Below are 26,067 nucleotides of genomic sequence, written 5' to 3'. Positions count from 1 at the left end.
GCGGCACTGACACCACTGAGCCGCCCATCGATATGTTGCAGCGGATCGTCCAACAGACGGATGAATCGTTGTCGAAGGGGACGGCCTCAGCGACGACTGCGGGGAATCGTCGCGGCAAGAAGAGGGTGCGGTTCCAGGAGCAGACGACGACGAGCTCAACAGAGCGTTCGAAGCAGCATACGGACGACGACCATCAAGCAGCGGCGACGAAAGCGACACCGTCGACGAAGAGGCAGAAGAAGAACCCGGCTGCGACAATAAACGACCCAGACTCATTGACGTTAGTCGCAATCAACAATTAAACAATTCATCAGTGCTACCAACACTCCTTCAACAGTGCTTCTTCCTTTGAAATATTACTTCAATAATGTAATACAAAATATATAACCTGGTTGGCAACACTGACAGACTACGAGCGCCACTGACGTTACAATGCAAGATGGCCGACCACCGCCATCTTGAATTCGTGACCTCATTCAGCCAGGCGCCCGTATCCCCATTTTCGTACTAACAGAAATGATCATATTAAAAAATATATTTTTAATCATTATGTTTAGTAAAAGGAGTGATTGTTAGGTTAAAAAATTGTAATAAATTTAAATGATGTTTCAACACTTATAATTCACGGGCTATATGATTTTGGTGCGATTAAAACTTTCAATGCCAATAATGAGAATTGATTCTGATTGCCTGTGATGAAGTTCTGATGTGTGAACACATTCTTAATACTAGATAATTAAATGGGTAAATCTCAGAGTTGATGCTAGCATTTGTAAATCGCTGTTGGGCTCATATCCTTACACTCCCTACTTGAGTTTTGTCCCTTTTCCTTTTGATATTGACCTCAATTCTTGTCACTTGCTTCAACATATTTTACTCTTCTTGGTTCTTGAACCCGCCCATCCATATGCTGCTGTCTCATCTTGTCCAAAATATTTCCATTTTTCATTTCAGCTTATTCAACAAAATATTACAATAATACCTCCAAAGACTGCATTTACATTACATGTGCCGTTCTTCCCTCACACTTGCACTCCAATGCAACAGTTTATATTCTCTGCTTTTGACTTCTTTACAACAAATTTTTGTTCTTCAAAGAAACTAATGTTTCTAGAAAACTATGTTTTACTAGTCATCTGGTGTTAATTCAACATCTGATATCCTTTGTAAATATATTGTTATTCTTTCTCCAATAAGAAAGCAGAGTAATGTACACAAGTTAAGGACCATTATTTTTGTTAATTTTTTTAATTTAAATTGTCTATATTGTATCCTGTATTTTCTCAAAATCTAAAATTATTCCAAATGAAGTGATAAGATCTTTATTGTTTTCCTGCAAGACCTTTATAAATATGATTATTTTTCTGCTTTTCATGAACCTTGACTGATTTAATATATATCCTTCGTGTGGGTAGTCCCTCATCATTGATTCCAATGTTTTGTCAATTCTTTAAACTTGTGGTTTCCACCATTCTGAACTAACTTATTTTTATTTACTGGTGGGGGACCAAGTAAGCATTTTGTATGATATATGTCAGTTTTATATATTATATGTTAGTTATTTTGATAGAGATAATAATTTTAGTAGCTTACATCCTTTTTTTTTTATAAATTATTTTTATTTACTGGTGGGGGACCAAGTAAGCATTTTGTATGATATATGTCAGTTTTATATATTATATGTTAGTTATTTTGATAGAGATAATAATTTTAGTAGCTTACATCCTTTTTTTTTTATAAAATTAATTTATCTGCTATTATGTATTGGTTGCTTAATTTTAGGCACTTGTTATTGAATGGGCTGACAGGTTTAAAAAGTATGAAAACTCGTTTCTTGAGATTATTTCTTATATATATTTCTGCTAGTGTAAAAGTATACAATTTTACTGAAGATGACCAGAAATCTGCTTCACTTTTATTCACTTATATAAGTACTTGAGAATAAATACCCTCAAAGAAATGCAAAAATGAGAAAAATAAGAAAAAATTGCAGAGAAATAATGTAACGAGATGCTATCAAGTATAAGATAAGGTTCTCAGAAATTAAAATATATATTATTTTTTACAATTTTCATGCAATTAATAATTCAGTACTGAATTATTTTATTTTTAATAATTATTTAAAAAATAAACAAATAAAATTATATATATATGCATTTTCTGCATCTGAAAAAGCATCTCAAAGAAACTGCAACATTGGGAAAACTCCCCCGGGAATGTTATTCTGGTAGACATCAATAATTGTGGTGGCTTGTTATAATATATTATATGTTATTGTATATTATATGTATATAATATACACCCTCCTCTATGAATCATGAGACCTTGCTGTTGGTGAGGGGGCTTGAGTGCTCAGGGATACAGAGTAGCTGGACCGAAGGTGCAACCATATCGGAGAGGTATCTGTTGAGAGCCAGACTAAGGAATGATTCCTGAAAGAGGGCAGCAGCTCTTTCAGTAGTTGTTAGGGGCGTGAGTCAGGACGACTTAAACGGCCGTATCAACATCACTCAGTCCTCTGAGTACTGCGCAGCTGAAAGCAATGGAAAACTACAGCTGCTTTTTTTTCCAAGAAAATGTGGCTCTGCATTTTCACATAACAATAATGGAGGCGCCTTCCTTGGTAAAATATTATTCCGGAGGTAAAATAGTCCCCCGTTCGGATCTCCGGGTGGGGACTACTAAGGAAGGGGTCACCAGAAAATTAAAAAATAACATTCTACGAGTCGGAGCGTGGAATGTTAGAAGCTTAAAAAAGGTTGGTAGGCTAGAAAATTTAAAAAGGGAAATGGATAGGGTGAATGTGGATATAGTAGGAATTAGTGAGGTTCGGTGGGAAGAGGAAGGCGACTTTTGGTCAGGTGATTTTAGAGTAATTAACTCAGCGTCAAATAATGGGCAGGCAGGAGTAGGTTTCGTGATGAACAAGAAGATAGGGAGGAGAGTGGAGTATTTCAAAACGCATAGCGATAGAATCATTGTAATAAGGATAAAATCAAAACCTAAACCGACAACGATTGTTAACGTTTATATGCCTACAAGCGCCCATGATGATGATGAGGTAGAGTGTGTATACGAAGAGATTGATGAAGCAATTAAACACGTAAAAGGAGATGAAAATTTAATAATAGTTGGAGATTGGAATGCAAGCATTGGAAAAGGCAAGGAAGGAAATATAGTGGGTGAATACGGGCTGGACAAAAGGAATGAAAGAGGGGACCGACTTATAGAGTTTTGCACGAAGTATAATTTATTAATTGCCAATACCCAATTTAAAAATCATAATAGAAGAATATACACTTGGAAAAAGCCAGGCGATACTGCAAGGTATCAGATAGATTATATCATGGTTAAGCAAAGATTTAGAAATCAACTCGTTGACTGCAAAACTTACCCTGGAGCAGACATTGATAGCGACCATAATTTGGTGATAATGAAATGTAGATTGGGGTTTAAAAACCTGAAGAAAAGGTGTCAGATGAATCGGTGGAATTTAGAGAAGCTTGAGGAAGAGGAGGTAAAGAAGATTTTTGAGGAGGACATCGCAAGAGGTCTGAGTAAAAAAGATAAGGTAGAAAATGTAGAAGAAGAATGGGAGAATGTTAAAAAGGAAATTCTTAAATCAGCAGAAGCAAACTTAGGCGGAATAAAGAGAACTGGTAGAAAACCTTGGGTTTCAGACGATATATTGCAGCTGATGGATGAACGTAGAAAATATAAGAATGCTAGTGATGAAGAAAGTAAAAGGAACTATCGGCAATTAAGAAATGCTATAAACAGGAAGTGCAAACTGGTGAAAGAAGAGTGGATTAAAGAAAAGTGTTCAGAAGTGGAAAGAGAAATGAACATTGGTAAAATAGACGGAGCATACAGGAAAGTTAAGGAAAATTTTGGGGTACATAAATTAAAATGTAATAATGTGTTAAACAAAGATGGTACACCAATATATAATACGAAAGGTAAAGTCGATAGATGGGTGGAATATATTGAAGAGTTATACGGAGGAAATGAATTAGAAAATGGTGTTATAGAGGAAGAAGAGGAAGTTGAGGAGGATGAAATGGGAGAAACAATACTGAGATCTGAATTTAAGAGAGCATTAAAAGATTTAAATGGCAGAAAGGCTCCTGGAATAGACGGAATACCTGTAGAATTACTGCGCAGTGCAGGTGAGGAAGCGATTGATAGATTATACAAACTGGTGTGTAATATTTATGAAAATGGGGAATTTCCATCAGACTTCAAAAAAAGTGTTATAGTTATGATACCAAAGAAAGCAGGGGCAGATAAATGTGAAGAATACAGAACAATTAGTTTAACTAGTCATGCATCAAAAATCTTAACTAGAATTTTATACAGAAGAATTGAGAGGAGAGTGGAAGAAGTGTTAGGAGAAGACCAATTTGGTTTCAGGAAAAGTATAGGGACAAGGGAAGCAATTTTAGGCCTCAGATTAATAGTAGAAGGAAGATTAAAGAAAAACAAACCAACATACTTGGCGTTTATAGACCTAGAAAAGGCTTTCGATAACGTAGACTGGAATAAAATGTTCAGCATTTTAAAAAAATTAGGGTTCAAATACAGAGATAGAAGAACAATTGCTAACATGTACAGGAACCAAACAGCAACAATAACAATTGAAGAACATAAGAAAGAAGCCCTAATAAGAAAGGGAGTCCGACAAGGATGTTCCCTATCGCCGTTACTTTTTAATCTTTACATGGAACTAGCAGTTAATGATGTTAAAGAACAATTTAGATTCGGAGTAACAGTACAAGGTGAAAAGATAAAGATGCTACGATTTGCTGATGATATAGTAATTCTAGCCGAGAGTAAAAAGGATTTAGAAGAAACAATGAACGGCATAGATGAAGTCCTACGCAAAAACTATCGCATGAAAATAAACAAGAACAAAACAAAAGTAATGAAATGTAGTAGAAATAACAAAGATGGACCACTGAATGTGAAAATAGGAGGAGAAAAGATTATGGAGGTAGAAGAATTTTGTTATTTGGGAAGTAAAATTACTAAAGATGGACGAAGCAGGAGCGATATAAAATGCCGAATAGCACAAGCTAAACGAGCCTTCAGTAAGAAATATAATTTGTTTACATCAAAAATGAATTTAAATGTCAGGAAAAGATTTTTGAAAGTGTATGTTTGGAGTGTCGCTTTATATGGAAGTGAAACTTGGACAATCGGAGTATCTGAGAAGAAAAGATTAGAAGCTTTTGAAATGTGGTGCTATAGGAGAATGTTAAAAATCAGATGGGTGGATAAAGTGACAAATGAAGAGGTATTGCGGCAAATAGATGAAGAAAGTAGCATTTGGAAAAATATAGTTAAAAGAAGAAACAGACTTATAGGCCACATACTAAGGCATCCTGGAATAGTCGCTTTAATATTGGAAGGACAGGTAGAAGGGAAAAATTGTGTAGGCAGGCCACGTTTGGAGTATGTAAAACAAATTGTTGGGGATGTAGGATGTAGAGGGTATACTGAAATGAAACGACTAGCACTAGATAGGGAATCTTGGAGAGCTGCATCAAACCAGTCAAATGACTGAAGACAAAAAAAAAAAAAAAAAAAATAATATACAAGCGCAGAGGGTTCAAGAGTTATGTTACAGTGTAGTATATTAAGTTCTGGTAGTTTAGTTAATAGCTCTATGGGAATTGTGAAGAAATTCAAATGCCCTGCCTTACAAAGGGACCAACTGCAAAGGGATGAGTTAACAGAAGCTGTGTTACTAAATTCAATGACGAACCAATAGGTAAAAAAATGAAAGATAAAGATGGTTGTGTACCTATTACAGTAGTTAAGTACAATGTTTGAAGCTACTAAATGGTACGGAGCTGTAGAAAGACGTATGCTACCTTTAATTTTAAGTTTGGCTGCAGCAGTGCACAAATTGCAAGGTACAACATGAAATGGAGCTGTAGTAGATTTAGGTAAAAAAGTATTTGCAAAAGGACAAGTTTATATTGCTCTAAGTCAGAAGCTTGGATGGTTTAACTTTAAGTGATTTAGATCCACGTAAAGTCCTTAATAGCCCACACAATAAAAAAGCACTTGCTAAGACGGAATGATTGGAAACCTTGTACAGAATTGAATATGTCCTACACTTCACTCATGCCATCGATATGTTGATTACTAATAATGTATCAACAGTGTGTTACAAATATTATGAAGAAATTTAGTTGTCCAACCTTAGGAGACTCCACAAAAGTTCATGTGATGCAGCATATATAGAAATACAATAATATAAGATGTAATAAATACTATGTTTATTTTTCCCGGGGTATTTGGTGCTCTATTAGTCATCATCATACTTTTGTGATCAACATTGCACTGATTTGATAATAATAATAAATTTATATTCTGTTGATTTACTTTCAAAAAATATTTAACAATATGAATGATTTACATTGTATTATCTAACATTACTTATTCTATTGTTATATTTTAATTGTAACAGTGGGATTTTTTGCATATACTTGGAGAAAAAAATGAAATATTTTATAATAAACAATTTTTAGTTTTAAATCGTACATAGAATAAATTTGAATTATAAATATTTTTAATTTCATTTTTTAGATTGAAAAATCTTTAGTAAAATCAAATCAGAAGTAAAGAAGTTTCAAAAGTTTTCGAAAGAATATTAAAGATGTTTCCAGGTCCTTCAAAATATAACATAACGAACTGTTACGATAATATTGTTGAAGTAATCGTTTATGACGACGTCGTTAAAGTTGTTGAAATATTGGAAAGGAATACGAATGAAATCAAAAGGATAATGACAAATTTTTAATTATATTATTTATTTTATAAGACAAAAAGTAAAGAAATGTTGATAATCTTATTAGATTATTTTGATGATAAAAATATTTTTGATATTACCAATAATTTACCATCAATTATTACTGCTGCTGTAAGGCTTGGTATGGATATCAAAATGATACAACGATTGATTGACAGAGGTGAAATATTAACAATACAGATGCAAGACATGATTCACCATTATTACAATCTGTAAAGAGTAAAAGAAATGTTAATTTCATGAAAGAAATATTAGAAATGGGTGCAGATGTTAATGAAATATGTGACCGTTTAGGAAATACAATATTGCATATAGCAGTAAGTAACTTTTGTAGCGGTGATATCGAAGTGATTAAATTGTTGATAGATTCAGGTGCAGATGTCAATCCTCAGAATTATTCCGGGGAAACACCTTTCATGAAATTTCCACTGAATGCAGATGAAGATTTGTGGTTGGAACTTATAAAGAGAGGATTATACATTGATGAAAGCTCAGGAAGCTATTTGTTAAGTGATACCTTCCTAACTAATGTAGTGTCTAAAACAAGTAGAATTAAACAGTTTTTACATGTACTAAATTATAATCAATTCACTATAAACACAATGAATAAAATATGTAATCGTCTTTTATATTTGGCACTGAATCATAATAGTTGTGTTGATTGTATTACAGAAATCATTAATAATGGTGTAAACGTTAATGAAATGAGATACCTTAACCTTGATGTAAATGATAAAGCATTATTAATAGCTTTAAAGCTTAATAGAGATAAGGAAATTATATCAGCACTTATTGATAACGGTGCAGATGTTAATGCGATTGATAGATACGGATTAACACCTTTAGTATATGCAATAAATAACAATTATACGGTAGAAATAATCAATAAATTGATAAATATAGGTGCAAATGTTAATAAATGTGATTTTGTTGGAGTTACACCTTTAATGTATGCAATTAAGAATAACAGTAATGAAATTATTGGTGGATTGATTAATGCAGGAGCCGATGTAAATGCAGTAGATAAATCTGGAAGAACAATTTTACAGTATGCTGTTATATTTTGTAATAATCAAGACGTCTTTAATTTACTTATTACAAAAGGAGCTGATTTAAGTAAAATAAATGGTAAGTATGATAATTTTTGATCATTGTGGAAGTTGTGAAGAAAAGCAATGATAAATTTATTGCAGAAATTATTCAAAATGGAAACAATGTTAAGAAAAATGAATATGGTAAAACATTTTTAATGTTTGCAATAGAGTTAAATATGAACAAAAATATTATTTTTAATATCATACATAATGGAGCCGACATTAATGCGGCAGATAACAAAGGATATTCACCTCTAATTTATGCTATAAAGTATGAGTGTGATATGGATGTCATTATTAAACTCATAGAACATGGAGCTGATGTGTATGTAATCGATAACAATGGATTAACACCTTTAAAGCGTGCTGTTCATTCCCGTATGTTTAAAGAAATAATAGAAATATTTATTGATGATTATGTGAATATAAACATTCATAATGAAAATAATAATATGCTTTCATTGTATATATTAAAAAAATGTTAATAATAATAAAGAGCATGTGAGTTTTGTGATTCAGAAAGGTGCTGATGTATAACGCCAATAATGTATGTCATATTATTTGATAAACATGTTCAGTATGGTAAAAAAAGTATTAAAACAGAAATTATGTCTACATTAATTGAAAATGGTGCCTATATAGATGCTTTAGATAAAGATGGTCGTACAGCTTTATGCCATGCATTTCAAAGGGACAATGATAATGACGATATTCTGGTTTTACTATTAGATAGTGGAGCGAGTGTTCATAAATATCTGACAAATCTTCGTGAAAGTAAAACACCTTTAATTTCTGTTTGTAATAATTTTTTAGATGTTAAAATTTTAATTGAAGTTTTATATGGTAAAGAAGATATTAATGAGAATGATGATGCAGTTCATACATCATTTTTATTTCAATTATATTGTCATCATGTTGAACTTGCCATTTTACTTATCTTTGATCATTCAGATTTAGTAAAGAAAGATAATAAACTAATTTTCCAACTAATTTTCAATACATTTCAAGTCGTCAATCGATTTATGCTGAAAAAATATTTCATTGCATTGTCTTAGATATAAACTATTTTGATTTCTATAGATCATTATTTATGGATATACATAAAAAAACATCAGTTAAAATGATGAAAACAGTTTTAGAAAAACGTGTTTTTGCAAAATTGGTTGATTGTGAATCGAATACACTACTTCATTACACTATTGGTCCTGAACTTATAAATGCATTAATTAGATGTGGTAATGCTGATGTTACTGCAAGAAATAATGATGGAGAAACAACATGCCACCAAGTATTTTTAGATACTGGTGGCTTTCCTCATGATGCAGCTAAATCATTTATAAAACATTTACTTTTAGTTCTTCCTTAAGAGTTGGATAGATACACTGAAGTAAAATTACAATATTCTAATTTTATATATTTTGTAATGCTGAATTAATAAAGATGCAATCTATAAACATAGTAGATAATTTATCATTTTATAAATTTTGTTGTAAATTATCTAAATATGAGATGAATCCAATATCAGAATCTGATAATTTTTGTGTTTATAACGATGAGCAAATTAAACAACTATTTCCAATTTATTGTGATATAATTATTATGAAATTAAAGAAATGTAAGATCGATTTAAGTAAAAGGCAATTAATAAATGCTTTAGAGAGTTTAATTATATCAAATAGAACTATTAAATCGTATAACCCTAACCAATATGAAGCTGATTTGAATAATTGTAGTGTTGAACATTCTGATCAATTATGTGAATGTGTTTTTATTAATTATGACATTATGTATTTTATTACTAAATATTTATATAATAAGCAAATTGTTAATTTATTGCTTGCTTCATTTTAGATTTTATTTGAAATAATTATTCTGTTATGTTATGATTACAATTTGGGTAACAACTGATATTGTTGATTTATTTTATTTTTTATTGTAGATATTGATTTCAGAGGAACAACAAGATACTACTATTTCAATGTAGCTAAATTTTAGTAAAACCCGTACAATTAATGGTTTGTTTTGCTTAACTTTCTGAAACATTATTAAATTATTTGTTAAATAAGAAATATCTACTTTAGTGGCCGTAAAAGTAAATATCCTCTTGTAATTTTGTGTGTAAAATAGATTGATAATGCTATTTAAAGAAAATGTCTTAATATTGTTATTATTAATAAAATATATTTTTATATTCACTTGTAACTAAAATTATTTTTACAACTACTAGAAGTTTGTTAGGACTCATTAATTAGTAAAAACGATTATTATTTTAAATAAAATGTTGTGTTTATTAACCAACTTTATATTGATCAATTTTTCGTATTGATAGCACTGTAGAACAATGATTTTGCTTTCTGAAATACTGCCACTGAAATAATTAAAATGTAACTGCTAAATGGTAAAAATCCTTAAATTCTATTCACCCTCAATTTTCAAGAAATACTTTTTTATAGGTTTTTTGTTGTAATTCATACCTGTATGAATTCATACCAGTAACAGTAATGTTTTTTGTTATATTTGTTGAAAATTTAGGAGGACAATAACTTCATTAATTAAGAAAGGTTATAAACTTAATTTTGGCAGTCACTCAATTTTGATAAAAATTGGAGTGTGAATTTTGCTTCTATAAGTAGGGGCTTAATAAAATACATTTTTTTTTAATACAGATTTAACAGTTAATTCTACTTTCAAACTATACAACAAAACTGTTTTCTTAAAACTGCACGCTTCAACTTACGAGAAATATTATGCTTCCACTGTCATTTTAGTTTTTTTTACAAAATTAGAAAATCTTTCCACCAATTTATTTAAGATGCCTGAAGGATTTTCTTTTGTGTAAATAAATATTATTCTATAGATTCATTTTTAAATAATACTAATTAAAAGATAATTAAAAAGAAATTGATTTATCTGCATCTTGTTCAACATGTACGTAAATTAATTTCCAATTGCGACTTCTGAATTGTGAATCAATTTGTGGTAATTTTTTGTTTAAAATATTTACCTTAACATTTTTCATATATTTAAATAATTAACACGGACTTAAATCAAATCTTTCTTATTATAATCTGGTTATATTAATATAACCAGATATAATATATTATATTATATTAATTATCTTACACTGATTTCTTATAATCTGGTTTTATATTAATTTATTGATCTGTATAATGTACTATTCTGTTCTGATGAGAATAAAGATTAATTTATTTTACTTAGTGGAAATGAAATAAAATATTTTTATATGGTTAGGATAAACTAAATGACAATAATTATTTTCAAACTTGGATAACCGTTGCATTATCCTAACATTGTTACTTGTATGAGCAGAATTCCCATTAAATAATAATGATAATATTTATCATAGCCCATAAAGTGAAATTTCTGGTTGTTATATTAGATGGCAAATCCTCTTAGGATCAAATTGATTTTTTCCTATTCTTTTGCTTTAAAACACCTCAATAAAACTTGTAACCATGACAAACTACTATATTATGTTTATGAATATACTTATCTGAAATATGTCATCTGTTTTTGAAGGAGGCTCCTTCAAAAAGTCAAAACAAGTTTCTAGTATATGGAAATGGGTTGTTAGATAGTCATTTAAAAATCATAAGTATAAACTTTAAACCATTGTTAGTTAGTTCATAAGAATATTGTTGACAGAAAACAACAAAAATCGAAATCGAGTGGTCCCCGTTAACACAGAAGTACAAATTTTATTATTTGTTATTATCTTCCTTTTTTATAAAAATATTAAATATTAAAAAAAAAATAAGCAAATTGTAACAGTGGAGGATTACAGAAAAAATTGATTAAAAATGTAATGCGATGTATTACAAAATTAATCTCTTATAAAATATTTTCAAAATAACCCAGAAAATCATGTACGTTATATAGTAAGAGATAAAGATCTTATATTAATCTATGAATGGTTGAACAGAAAAACTGAGAATAATTAAATGAACAATTTCAAGTATTATCTACAAGTGATTTCTCGATATGCAAGTGAAAGGCTTGCTTGGCTAATTTTATTGTAAAACAATTGTCAACAATAAGAACTGTTCTGATCAAGGCCAGGAGAACAATTAACGACTTATTTCATTAGTTCTACCCGCTAAAATCATGGACTTAATATTCAACTGTTATTATATACAATGTAATATGTATGTGTGTAGTCTTAGACGACTTAATGTCAGTTTATATGATAATTATTATGTTTTGGTTAACATGAATAAATTATTTATATAATTTATAATTAAAAAGTCAACAGAATAAAATACATAGTACATGTTAATAATAGCTAAACTAGACTTATGACTTGTAGTAATAATAATAATAATAATAATAATAATAATAATAATAATAATAATAATAATAATAATAATAATAATAATAATAATATACATCTAATATTTATAACAAAATTGCTCACATTTTCAAAAGGAAATAAAGTTAAGCTTTCAAAACCACAGACAAAAGTATACAAGATCATACAACATAAAAAAGTACAAATAGAAAAGAATAGCAATCAGATAGTAAAAAAATAAAAATTTAGTGACTGTTTAAACATTATATCAGGCAAAAAGGATGTATATTCTCATCAACAAATTCTGAGAACAAAAACAAGACTACATCAGTTTAAAAGGAACATGATTGCGACAGTAACTGTGAATGTGTAATTTTTTTTAGTGACATTCTATTGTCCAGTGTGACAATAGCAGTTGAGTATAAATTGATCAGACCATCAGACTAGTCATAAACATATATCTTATTAAACATACGGTAAATAACATGAACGGTATTTATCATCGGTGAAAAGTTTCCAGACTGTTGCCATGGATGTAACCTACGAACAATTGATCTAAAAACCAAGCATACTAACCGCATGCAGCAGATCAGCTGCTTTTGATTAATTGTTTATGTAGGTAGGTTTTTTAAACATAAAAACATTTTATTTTTTTTTTACTATTTGACCTGGTTTTTTCTTTCTGGTATTCTCTGCTTTGGCGATGAAAGGCCAACAACATGCGATTAAACTAAAGCTGGTGTTATTTAAATTTTGAATGTTAATATTTCATTTATAATCTTTTCTACAGCTTCATAAGTTTTTTATCATAAATATTTTAAAAGCGGATAGGATTTATTAATTTTTTAAATAAAATATTTCATTCTCACATTTTATAAGCGGAATATGTAAAAAAGAAAATAACAAAACAGTTTTCCTATAGTTAAATATAGAAAGATTTAATTTATAAAATGCTCCTACCTCAAAACAATCTATTTTGGGGTGCAAGACCACTACTTGTGTACTGAACACTACTTTTGAAACTAGCTGTGAAAAGAAATAAATAAATGACAGTGATGTTAATTAGGCTATAGTCAAAAGTTTTATATCAAATTTTTGTCTTTTTATACCTTTTAAATTGATCACCCATCCAAATCCTTTCGACTAAAAATGTTTTAGTTGTCCTCCAGGTGCTTAAGGATATAGTAGTCTCATAACTCAAAATAAATAATTTTAAAGTAAAAATATTTGTTAAATTTTCTTCTATGTTTCACTGTTGAGAAGTTATATAAGAGGTACTATGCACAGTTTTTGAAGTTAGCTGTTAAAGACATTAAATGGCCGTTATTATGGTTAAGACTGTTGTAACTTTAAGTTTTGTATGTCAAAAAATTTTCTGTTTAGTGTCCTTTTGAAGTCTCATACCAAAAAAATAATCATTTTGAGGTCAAAAAATTAGCTAATTTCTTTTTGAATACTAAATTATTGAAAACTTATTATAGTTTTGAGCAATATTACTAGACAACATGTTTTTGTTTGGTTTTGATTAACAGAATTGTACAGGAGAGATTTACTTTCATCTAGACAAGACAAACTTCAGTAAACACTAAATAGATATAGTGTACTGCTCAATTGAAATCCAGCAAAAAAACATTTTCAAGTAACATTAGTCAAATCTAAATAAAACATAAAAGGTATTATACCTTTAGGATTTAGGTAAGACAGAAATCTACCTCCATATAATTTGATATTCTACAACACTTTGGTCATCTCAAGTGCAACATCATGTAAACTGAAGAGTAATAAATAAGGATGCAATGAAAACGGTCAATTATATTCAATTATCGGCATAATATACATTTAATCTATTTCACCTAAAGACCATAAAAGTAGAATTCCACATAAAATTTTTGAAGCGCTACATAAATATTTTAATTTTGAAATTACTTACATCAATAAAAATTTTCTATATATTACTTTTTTCTATTATTTCTGGAAGTAAATAATAACAGGAAACATTTAATTGTTAATTAAAATAAAAGGTCTTTATAAAAGACCTGAAATCATTATAGAGACAGGCCCTTTCACAATAAATCTAAGCAAATTTTGAAACATTTTATTTTATAATCATTCATGACAACTAAGAGATGCTGGCAACCCACCAGGTTGGTCTAGTGGTGAAAGCGTCTTCCCAAATCAGCTGATTTGGAAGTCGAGAGTTCCAGCGTTCAAGTCCAAAGGTACTCTTCTGGCAATCCTATTAACATTTCTAGTCTGAGCCAGCCTCTTAGCAGTCAAACCTACATTTTTACTTCACACTTTTTTTTATCTCACATTAACCTTCATTATCTCAACCAATGACCATTAAAATATACTTCGATAGGTTAAAAAATATTATTTAAAAACTGAATACAAATAAAAATTAGATTTGACTTACTTCTCTAGAATGCATAAGAATCACTTTCTTCAACAGGATCATCAGAATTTCTAAGACTTCGTAAACCAAAATCTGCGATTTACAGAACAAAACGGGAATCAACTACACAATTAGATGACTTTAGGGAACCATGTGATCTTATTTCACTGCTATATAAAAATGACATCCCCTATAAAATAACAAAAAATAAATAAATTATGTCAATATAAGTCGACAAAAATACAAAATTGTTTGGGGATGCTAAAAGACATTCAGTGGAGCATTATCAATTCATTATACCTTGAACAATGGGCAGGGTAATACCTGAAAACAGAATTTGAATTAAGGATAAACTACCTCAGTAATAATAATGTCAATTAAATGAACTAACATCTTTACTTTATTGAAGTTGAGTATGAGTATGCTTGGGTATTTTTCCTACAGAAGAAAAAGATGGTTATATAATATTTTAATATAGTGGCTAATGACCATAACAGTACAAATTGTGTAAAAAAAACAATAACAGTACAGAAAAAAACAATAACTAATCAGATGTTTGTTTATTATTAATCATTTTTATTGTTTATATTTTACACACTTAATGCTTACTTAGAAAAGAGTTTGCATGCAATTGAAATCATTTATAATGAATACATAAATTTAATAACTTCACTTCAAGCGTTTTTTAATACAAATTAGAGTAACATCTGCAGTTGCATAAATAAATTTCAAATTTTTTAGAATTTTTCGCGTAACTGTTAACATTGATCTGCTTAGTCCTCTCCTAGTTTTTAATATTTATTATTTCTTAATTACTGTAATTTGAATAGAATTAGTTAATTTTGGTTCATAAATTATAAAAGATTTAATAATAAAAATTGTTTTCTGGTTTATTTGTAACATATACTAACAAACGACAAATATCTTTCATATATATCTTTTAATGCATCATAAACTGCTGGAATACTGTACCATACAGAACATCTTTTTTAAAGAACAAACTCTCCCAATAGTTTTATAGTGTTGTGGATCACTGAAACTGTCAGTTCATGAAAAGGAAATTTTCCTTTATGATTGAAATTCAATTCCTTTGGTACACTGAAATTTAAGACTACAGTAGATTGTAAAATTTGAGTCTGCAATATTGTTAGGAAAACACTACTCATATGAAATTTCAATATTCTATGCTACAAAATTACAATTAAAAAAAAAAACTTGAGCACAAACAATTTTATACATTTCTCTGATTAATCAGAAATCATAGTGCCAAAAACTCCTCCCACAAGTGAAATATAATATCTATGAGCAACCTTTCTTCTAAATTATGCACTAATGTTACACACATTACCAGAAACATCTGTTTTTTTTTTATTTTGTAAACAAATCATATTGTTGAAAATATAAACATGCAGAACATGTTTTTATTCTTTAGATGTAATGTTATAGTCATTGTTGACTGTAATTCTTCTTGTTTTAAAATAACATGTTTTTATTGTAAATGACATGTTAAAAATGAATCATTAACATGCATCAGAATGATTTCACATTGCTATAATTTTTCTGATACTAAAATTTGGTTGACCAAAAAATTCTGTAACTAACCTCAATTTTCTGAAAATTATTTTCCATAATGTTTTTTTCATTTATTGTAAAGTTTATTTTGGCCTATTTCTGTGGTTATTACTTTCCCATCTAGATAGCACTTTAGCAGAGCTAGCTATAACTCTTTTTAAGGAAAGTATTGTAATTGTTCCAATTTGGGCATATGCAGTTTTCACCAGATCTTGACATTTTGACACCTAAGGAACCCAAAAAAATCAGAAAACTGGATGGAAATTTTCTGGTTGTTAATGTTAATATCTATGTCTGTAAGTTCAGTGTTTCCAGAACTACTGGACTGATTTTGTCTAAACTTGGTCAGATTACTTCTATATATGGGGCATTGATGGCTTACATTTTCAACTTAAAAGGTCAAGGGAGTTAGGCTGTAGAGCAAGATCACCTGGTTGACTCAGTACCTCGTGAGTACACCTGGTGTGTAGCCTTCTGTGAAACTTGTTCGATGTAAGTTCTGTTATTATATAGTTTAGTTAACAACAACAGTCAAAATTTGTTCTATGTAAATTGTGGGATTATATTAGTTTAGTTAATAACAACTGTCACTGCTAGTACCACCACACCCGTGCAAATAAAATACAATATGCGTGTGCGCTTAATAAACAAAAAATATTATATTTAAATAAAATTATAAATATTTTTAATTATCATTTAAAATATGTTATGTGTAAGCCGTGCATCAGTAACAATCTAGAACTGTGTCAGCTGTTATCATAAACTGTTTCTTTTGACATAAAACAGTAACTAAAGTTTCTTCAAGATCAGGAAATTGCAATATTTACTCCGAAAAGAATATCAATTCTTGTTTGCAGCAGTAAGCTTCTTTCATTTTTCTTCAATACAGTCATTCATAAATGAATTGTAAATAATTTTTATCGCCAACAATTATGGACAAATATATTTGCATACTTATACTTAATGCTTTAACTTCTATGAGCAGTGGAATAATTTTTGTTATTATACAAAAACAACAAGAATCTGTATATGTTTAGTTTTCAATATTGTGTATACTTTAAAAACTTATTTTCTTTTAATTAAAATAAAGATTAAGACTAACAGATAACCTGTAAAAATACATAATATTTTACTTAAATATTATGTACATAATATACACAAAATTTAATACATAATATTTAATTATCATAGATTTTAAATTTTAAACAATTTCATTTTCTATAACAGCAAATTTTTTTTAATAATGAGCATTTTTTAAATTTATACTTTTTAAACGTTTTATACATAATTTGTTAATTTATTATTAAGTAAAAGATTTCATAAATTATTTAAAATATATTTTACATCTTTTCTAATTTCCTAATATGCATATATATATATCTTAATGAAAAATAAAAAGAAAATTTATATTGGTAAATTTTCATTTCTTTAATCTTAAGTATACAGAGAAATAATTTATACTCTCAAGTTACAGAGTAAGTAACTTACAGATTAAAGAATGCATGCATCTTATTTTCCTGTTAATATTTTTATAAAATAACATACCACACAAATTACATAAATGAATGATTAATAAGAATAAAATTTGTTTATTAATCTGTTTCAATGGGTAAATGAACTCACGGTACAAATTAAGGACTAAACGTTTGATTTCTAAATTTTGTAATGTTTCATGGAAAACCAGAATAAATTATTTTACTTTTAAAATACCTAAGGTAATTAAAATAAACAAGACTACAATAATAAATCATTCATTAATTTTGTTTAAAATGTTGTAAAATTTACCACCAATCAAATGGACATCAAGGTGAGTATGTATACAAATTATGTTGCAAATAGAATATGACAGTTAATGGACTGAGATCAGGACAGTACGCTGATGTATAATTATTGATGTTCATCGATGTCAGAAATTATTAATCACTATCCTGTGGAATGTCAGTAGAATGTCAGTAGTCTCTTTGTTTGTAGGAGAGCAGTCCATTAATTATAAGTCTAATAATGAATTATATTATGAACTTTCATGTTTTGTTCGTAGGAGACCACTTTATGTTAATGAAAGTATAATAAAAAAATGTTAAAATCAATCTGATTTTTCCAATATCATAGCATAATACAAATTGCAAAAGTAACAAATTATAGAAATTTAAATAAAAATTTTATTAGTATTAAGATTTTGTAAAATAGTGTTGTTTTATTAAAAATTAAAATATCAAATTCCTTGAAAATAATAAGAATTAAATTTTTTCTGTTCTATTAAGGATGAAACATTAATACTATTTATTATTAATAATAATAAATGTAAATGACCAGCTAAATTAAATTACAATTAAAATTACTTTAATGTAAAACAAAAATGCGAGAAATCAAAATTTATAAAAATTAATAACTGTTAATAGATGGGGTACTTTCTTTTCAATATTTTTCAGAATAACTATAAAATTAGAATTTAATTGAATTGAATTTAATAAAACTTTTTTTTGTAATTAGAATTTGAAATGGAGGAATAAATTTGGAAGTTGCCTAGGTGTTGGTTAAGATAATCGCTGATTTTTACTGAAGAAACAAGTTCATGAGGGACCAAATTAATAACAAAGAAATATTCTGGCTATAAGAAAAATGAAGAAGAATTGAAAACTAATATTACACAGTTCATTGTTATTTCAATGCTACCATAACTACTAAAAAATGTATTTTATTTCTGTATTATCAATCCTAAAAATGTAAACTAATTTTTACCGTTTCCTCTTTTTGCTTTATTGTTTCCTTCATGTACGGTCATAGCCAAGGTAGAATACGGCATGTTTATCGTTATGAAAAGCAGCCTCTTAATAAGTGGATCATCTCTTCTACCTCTTTCCATTACTCTATTATTTTTCTCCTTGGATTAGTGTTATGAGAATTGATTGTTCTGGTTTTCATCTGCGATGTCATTTTGGCCCCTTTTAATAACTGGTAGGGCAACTATTTCTTTACTAAGCTCACTGGGATGGTGACCCCTCCAATATCAAATGACTGAAAAGTTCATAGTTCCACTTGGATACGGTTCAGTATTGAAAATAGGTGAAGGGTGTTTGCTTAGGGAAGCCTAAGTTTGTTGTCAGTGGTCAATTTGTATTTAGAGGAAAAGAAATTTGTTGTTGTGCATGTTTGAACTCCAAAACTGCTGATCAGTAATGTTACTGCTCCTGTCCTGGGTAAAGATATTCCAATCTTTTAAGGAATTGTGTGCAGAATAGATATTCCTACCAAGGGGAGGGGGAACTTGATTCATTTTCTGGATGGGTTTGTATGCAGACTTTGAAGTCCCACTGAGGATAATTATCTTTTTGTGAGTGTTGTTCCTTTTCCATGTCCATGAATCCTTCAATTTCAGAACTTTTATTCCGATACTCGTTGAAGAGGATGTAGAGACCTGTAAGTTACTTGAGTGCCCCAGCATCCTATTTGCCGTGGGGGCGGGGGGTCTGTTTAAGAACATGCGTTCCCTAATCCTGTGGCTATTATTATTATTGGCTGTGTATATTATATATATATATATATATTCTAATGGGGCAGAACAAAGTAGTATTAAAAGTTTGCATGTTTCTGTATTTACATATTTGATGAATGCAAGTTTGTTTATCCCAACACTAAAATAGAATTTTTGACTTTGTAAAGTGAGGTCCCAATGTAAATGCATTAAGTAAAAATATTAAGCATTAAAATGCCTTAATATTGCTTATCAACAAAATATTTCAGAGGCCATTTGTTAAAGGAAGAATCTGAAGGAAGACCATATATCAGATAGAAGAAAGAGATGAGATAAGGAGAGTGGGTGAAGCAATGTTGGGTGACATTTCTGTCATCCTCAGTACCACAAGGTAGGTAAATAGGACAAATAAAGAAACTCAAAATATTATTATAATATGCTATTCACTGTAGGTGACTGAACTGTGTTCAATTATGATGAAAATCAGGTTATTCAATAAAGTAGGAGTTAAAACTGTAAACCCACTTGATTAAAATTTGAATGATTTTAAATTAAAATTCAAAGTGAGTTTAAGAGTTTAAATTTTGCTTGCTTACATTAAATAAAGCAAATTTTGTTTCTCCATGAAAATATGTAAATATATATTACTAATAATCTAAAAGAAAAGAATACGCAAATTTTTGTTGGATAAAATTTTCAAAAACACGTAAAAATTTCTAAGGCTAAGGGTTCTGAGAGAGGTTTGATTAATAAAAAAGAATGTTAATAGTGTTGATAATATTGAAAGAGTTATAAAAGTTATAAGATACCATTATTCTTTACCCCTGAAATATTACAAATGACTTCAAAATTTTTCTATACTAGAGTTAATTACGTTAAATCATTTTTCTTGGAATTTAGATATAAAACTAAGATTGTTTAATGTTTACAATAATAATTATAGTTACAAAAATTATTCTTGTAATACTTTATTTTGACGTTAAAAATGATGTTAAGGAGTATTTTATGAAAATATGACAATTAAGTAATAATAGTTGAGCAGTTTTACGCCCATTACTTTTCTAGGGACTGTGTAAAGAAATGTAAGTACAAGTCTAGTTGTTATAAATATTTTTATTTGGTTTGAAAATTCTATTAAGAGTTATTTTATTATAAAAATATATTAGTAAGCAATCTATGATAATGTCAATAAAAAAAAATTATTTCTATAATATCCTTACACAGGAAATTGTAATTATTTCATCTGAGACAACATCTACAATATCTCATAACTTTCTTTCTTTTTAAATTTTATATAAAAGGGTATAAATACAGAAAGAGAAGTAAAACATTGGGTGTGGAGTTACATTGCAAAGAAAGAGAATAAAGATTTTAAGATTCACTGAGATGTTCATTTTTAAGTGAAAATAAATAGTTTGAAGAAATCTTGAATTATATATATATTCACCTGTATGATATAGAAAGTCATAAAAAAATAAATAAAATAAAAAAAATTAATGGAGATGTGAAAAAATAAAGATAAAAATGAGATAAAAGAAAATGAATGTAAGGTAAATTAATTTAATTTGCTAATTTGGCAGCAAAATCATGAATAACGTAAATAATGTAGGAAGACAGGTAGTAAGTTAGACAAGAAATTAAAGATTTCATTGCAAAAACTCTAAACATCAAACAAAACTAATTGAATATAACAAGATGAAAAATGATATTAAAAAATTATTAATTCATATCTGTTGAGACAAATGTTGATCCTCCTTCTCCTGGACAAATTTTCTGTTGGACTCACTTAAGATATTTTTGTTGAATTTCGGAGTTGATGTAATATCTTTTGTCAGAACAGAAGATATTCTATGTGAAGGAGGAATGAAACTGGTCTCAAAAGTATAATAAAAGTTAAAATCATTATTATTAACCCTGTGAAGCCAAGTAATAAAGTACAAACAATTACAATATGAATAAACATATTTATACTTGTTAACCTCAACATAAAAAGTTATAACTAAAATTCACACCAGTAAGTAATACTTATATGTGCAACAATTAGAGCAAATGTAATAAATGGATTTTCCGGTCCTATAAAGAAAAAGAAGCACGAGTCAGTTTATTTAACACAGAAGATTGCATGATATAAAATAAACACAAATGTAAAATCATTAAGTTGCAAAATAAAATATTACTCATTTTCAATGACAAAATAAATTTAACCTCAAAACTACAAATGATTTTTTTTATTAACAGTTTTGGTTATTTGTTTTATTTTCTTACCTACAATATCTGATGATTTTTTCAGAATTATTTTTATGTACAGTTCTCACTGTTTGTGAGAACAAACAGCAAACAGCATGCAGCACTGATTTACAGTGTTCTGTAAATCACAACTTTTTCTTGACTCACTAAATTCTCTTCTCTTTATAGCTATGAACTGAATGCTTTAAGAAAGGCTGACACAGTTGTCCATTGTACTTTCTAATTGAAAGGAATTTTTAATAGATCATATTATTGCAAAAAAACAAAAAACAAAATTACAGCAAAGTTATTATTATTAATCAATCAATAGTAATGTTGCCTCTGAATAGGTGCTCTTCTGGCAACCCACCAGGTTGGTCTAATGGTGAAAGCGTCTTCCCAAATCAGCTGACGCCTACAGCACTGAATCGCGTGAGATGATTGGAGAGTTTAGTCATTTGAATCCCAGAAAATTGCTGTATGATCCACATGATAAAAAGTCTGTCACAGAACTCAGTTGGGGGGCTCTGAATAGTAATTATTTTATATATTAATGAGCTCCCCAACTGCATTAAATATTTTCATCGGATAAAATATTTTAATCAATGCAAGCAAGACCTGATGAGAACGTAACCATTAGACAATCGTAAATCTCTGCTATTTCTACAAGAAAAATATATTTAAATAAATTAAAGCTGTCTGAAAGTTGACTGGTCACCAATTATTTTACTTAATTAAATACTGCATAATGATGTTAAGTCCATACCTTAGTATGGACATAAAGGACTAAACATCCTATTATTTTAGTTCAATTTATTATTTTTTATTTTTTGGCAGTCACATTATTTTAATTTTTATAATTATTTTTATTATTTAATACTTTTTAGTGATCATTGAGAAAAATTTACAATTCAAAAATTTATGGATATAATGTAATTAATGTATGGAGCCAAATGAGGAAACTGTAAACATTACAATCTATTTATTTGATGATAAAAAGTCTCTTGTGACTTTTTATCATGCGGATCATACAAGGGATTCAAACAAGCTAAACTCTCCAACCGTCTCATGCGACACAATGCTACTTTGGCCTGCCTTGGCAAAAATGTGAGTGCTCAAATATTTAGTTCTATCTAGTTCAGTCCCTTATAGTTCATGCACAGTCAGAACGCAGCACAATATTAGTGACTGTATTCGCTGTTTCACTTTGCCCTGTCTCCCTAAAACATAAAATTCATCAATAGCGAGCTTGATCCTCAATCCAATGCCAGCAGAATTACCTCTAATCATACTATCATCAAACTCTACAACGACTGTTTGTGGGAGCTCACCGGGTTCAAGTTGGTCTTGGTGTAGCATTAGCCACTTGATTTATCAGTGTACATTAGTTAATTTTTGTTTTGATTTAGTTCCATCGTGATTTTGTATTATACTAGCAAATACCCAGTTTGAATTTTGAAAATTAGAAGATATAACATTTCCCAATAACCAAAATCTGTTAGATTGAGAGGGTACCTGATGCGTGCAAAAGTTAGCCTTTAACCTAACAAATACCCTGTTTGAATTTTGAAAATCAGACGACTGTTTGCAGAGATATTATAATTCCATTGCACCACCAACAGCACCTCATTTCTTACCGGCAGATTGATACCCTCACACAAGGTGCTCACATCATCTCACCACTTTAGCCTCACACGCAGTTTCCACAGGAAGCCCATTATTATTAAACAGAATTTTTTTAATTTATTTATTTTAACATAAATTTAATTCTATTATTTTTGTAATATTATCCATTCGATTGATTTGAATCATTCAGTTTGTGCTTCACAGACAAATCTCCACTATTACAAATCTGGGTGACGATAACGTGAAAACATTTTTCACCCCCTCCAAAAGAAACTACTATATATGTTGTTCATAAGTTGTATCACCAGAATCTGTTTATTTTTATTTCTTACTTCCACCAGACTTTGAGCTCCTTTCATCTAACATCACATGTTCTGGAAGCTTTGGTACGGTCAATTCTTCGGAGTGTGGATCTGGTCTCATTGCAGATTGTGAGTTATATTACACCACTGGATGTTCTCATTTTGATGTAATCCGTTTAATCTTTGTTAAGCAGAAATAACAGTCAGAGTAGTGATTTTTGGGTTCCCTCCAAATCATAGGGATAGCAATGGCATGTGGCATTTTTCCACACAGTTAGAAGCATAGAACATGATAAACAACAGATATATGGGACCCAGGCCCGTTTGATCCTGACTTTACACCCAAATAAAGTTCATTACATTTTTTTACTACTGGAGTAGGGCTTTGCCTTTGGGACTAGAGTGTTACTTCACCAGATACATAAAAAAAAAGCGGTTTGAGTTTCACTTGCACAAGCAACCGGTTTCACTGAATTGTTTATAGCATGCACGAATTGAATTGTCACTTGGTGGCTCCTTATGAAATTTCAACCGAAACACACATTGCATAGAAATTACTGACTTTGACAAGTGAAATTCTAACACACAAAACGACTTCTCGCTTCCCGTGGCAGCCATTTTCTCTACTGTCGACGCCTATCGAGCAAATGGTTTACTAACTGCCTGGTATATGTGGTAAAAACTACTTGAATTACTCTTTCGTACAGAACTTGTTTTATTCTTATGAGTGAAATAGTTTTTTGTTAATGAATTTTGAAACTCTGAAGGACATTATGAAACGCCCTGTATACATTTGTCATTTTCCTTTGATCCTCTCTACTACAATTTTGCATTCCTCTTCTGTGTACTGGTCCTGATGAATAAATTTTTGATACAATGTACTGTCTTTTCATATCCCAAGACTTGTCTTAAAATTTATCAAATATTTTTCCTTTCAACCTCACTTATCAACGAGAACGTTTCATTCTGCAATCCTGTTTACAGCCAGGGCCCGTAACACGACTTGCTCCTAGCTTTCCCGTTGAAGAACATTACCTCACAAACATTACCTTTTCTGACATTTTAATCCAAAAAGTAGCATTTCTTTCTCTCTTTCATATTGTCCTACATTTTTCTTTAGGTTCATGACCTACATGATGACTCATATCAGAATTGGAATATGGTACAAATTTCTTAACGTTTTCAATCTTTTCATTAACCTTTTTTTAACCTTTTTTTTTTTACATGAGACACCACAAGCTCTTCATGGCCTTCACATGGTAAACACTTTTAATTTTCAATAAAAGAGATATCAGAGCCTGGCAGTAGATTAAAGCTACTGCAAGGCAAATAATTGAGATCACCAATCGAATCATCCTCTGAAGTGAATGATTGTATTTCTTGAATACCTTTTAATTCATAGCCAATAACCTGCGACCCATTTTGTCATATGTGAAATACATCAGACTTCAGTGGTATTTGGATTACTATCAAACTGAATTGTAATTATTGTTAATAGCCTATTTTTGTTTCCAGAATCATTAAAGTAGTTGCTATTATCTGTCTTCAAAAATGCATATACCTTTTTCTCTTCATCACCTTCATCAGTAGAAGAATGTACTAAAGGGAAATGCAGCTATTTTCCCAATTTTTTCCCCCATTTTCCCTAGTCTTTGCAATAAAACGTAAACTAAAACTAATCAACTGCTGAAAGATTAATACATTATTTGATCGTGAAGCCCAATTAACCGACTGCATGATTCTAGCTGTTTTTTCTTGCATAAAGTAGTTCTTGAATTGATGAAGTTCAATTTTAAATTCATTAGAAGAGAACACTATCTCTCATTTAGAATTTACAGCTATGTATGAGGTGTTATTGTTTTTAATGGTATTTTTATCACTAATGCCTTGCATTAACTTAATATGATTACGAATTCTAACTAATTTTATTTATCCTTATTATTAGTTTTGTAAAAATTATTTATAATTAAGACCCCTGGTAGTAAGACATACAAATAAGAAAATGTAAGGTTACGGTTAAAAGAAAATTAAATCGATATGATATAAATATTCTGTGTCTACAAAAGTTCATGTTAATATTACCACTAAATAATTAAAACTTAGGTCGATCAAATCTTTTAATAGCTTATAAAAAGCTTCTCATCAGCCTGAAGACTGTGTTAGGTTAGAATGTTTACTCATTAACATTTTAATAATTAAAGACGATAGTAATAACCTTACCTTTTGTCCAAAGCAGTTCAGATAAGAACTA

The 26,067-nt window shown here is 29.4% G+C and overlaps 1 protein-coding gene across 10 annotated transcripts in view; it reads left to right on the top strand.

The window, feature by feature from the left end:
* Nucleotides 1-26,067, top strand: part of LOC142327764 (uncharacterized) — a 129,991-nt gene that overhangs the window by 102,082 nt on the left and 1,842 nt on the right. For 5 of the 10 annotated variants that reach the window (XM_075371076.1, XM_075371075.1, XM_075371077.1 and 2 more), the window contains one exon: nucleotides 6,598-8,314. In XM_075371076.1, the coding sequence (XP_075227191.1) occupies nucleotides 7,060-7,968 (909 nt within the window). In that variant the 5' untranslated portion in view covers nucleotides 6,598-7,059 and the 3' untranslated portion in view covers nucleotides 7,969-8,314. Of the gene's footprint in view, nucleotides 1-6,597; nucleotides 8,315-9,853; nucleotides 9,995-19,931; nucleotides 20,058-26,067 lie in introns of those variants that run through there. The other 5 variants (XR_012757079.1, XR_012757082.1, XR_012757083.1 and 2 more) reach the window with 3 other exon arrangements.

Source organism: Lycorma delicatula, chromosome 7 (assembly GCF_047948215.1).
Source record: "Lycorma delicatula isolate Av1 chromosome 7, ASM4794821v1, whole genome shotgun sequence".
NCBI classification, from domain to species: Eukaryota; Metazoa; Arthropoda; class Insecta; order Hemiptera; family Fulgoridae; genus Lycorma; species Lycorma delicatula.
The sequence above is the reverse complement of the archived record's forward strand: the minus strand, read 5'-3'. Positions and strand labels throughout refer to the sequence as shown.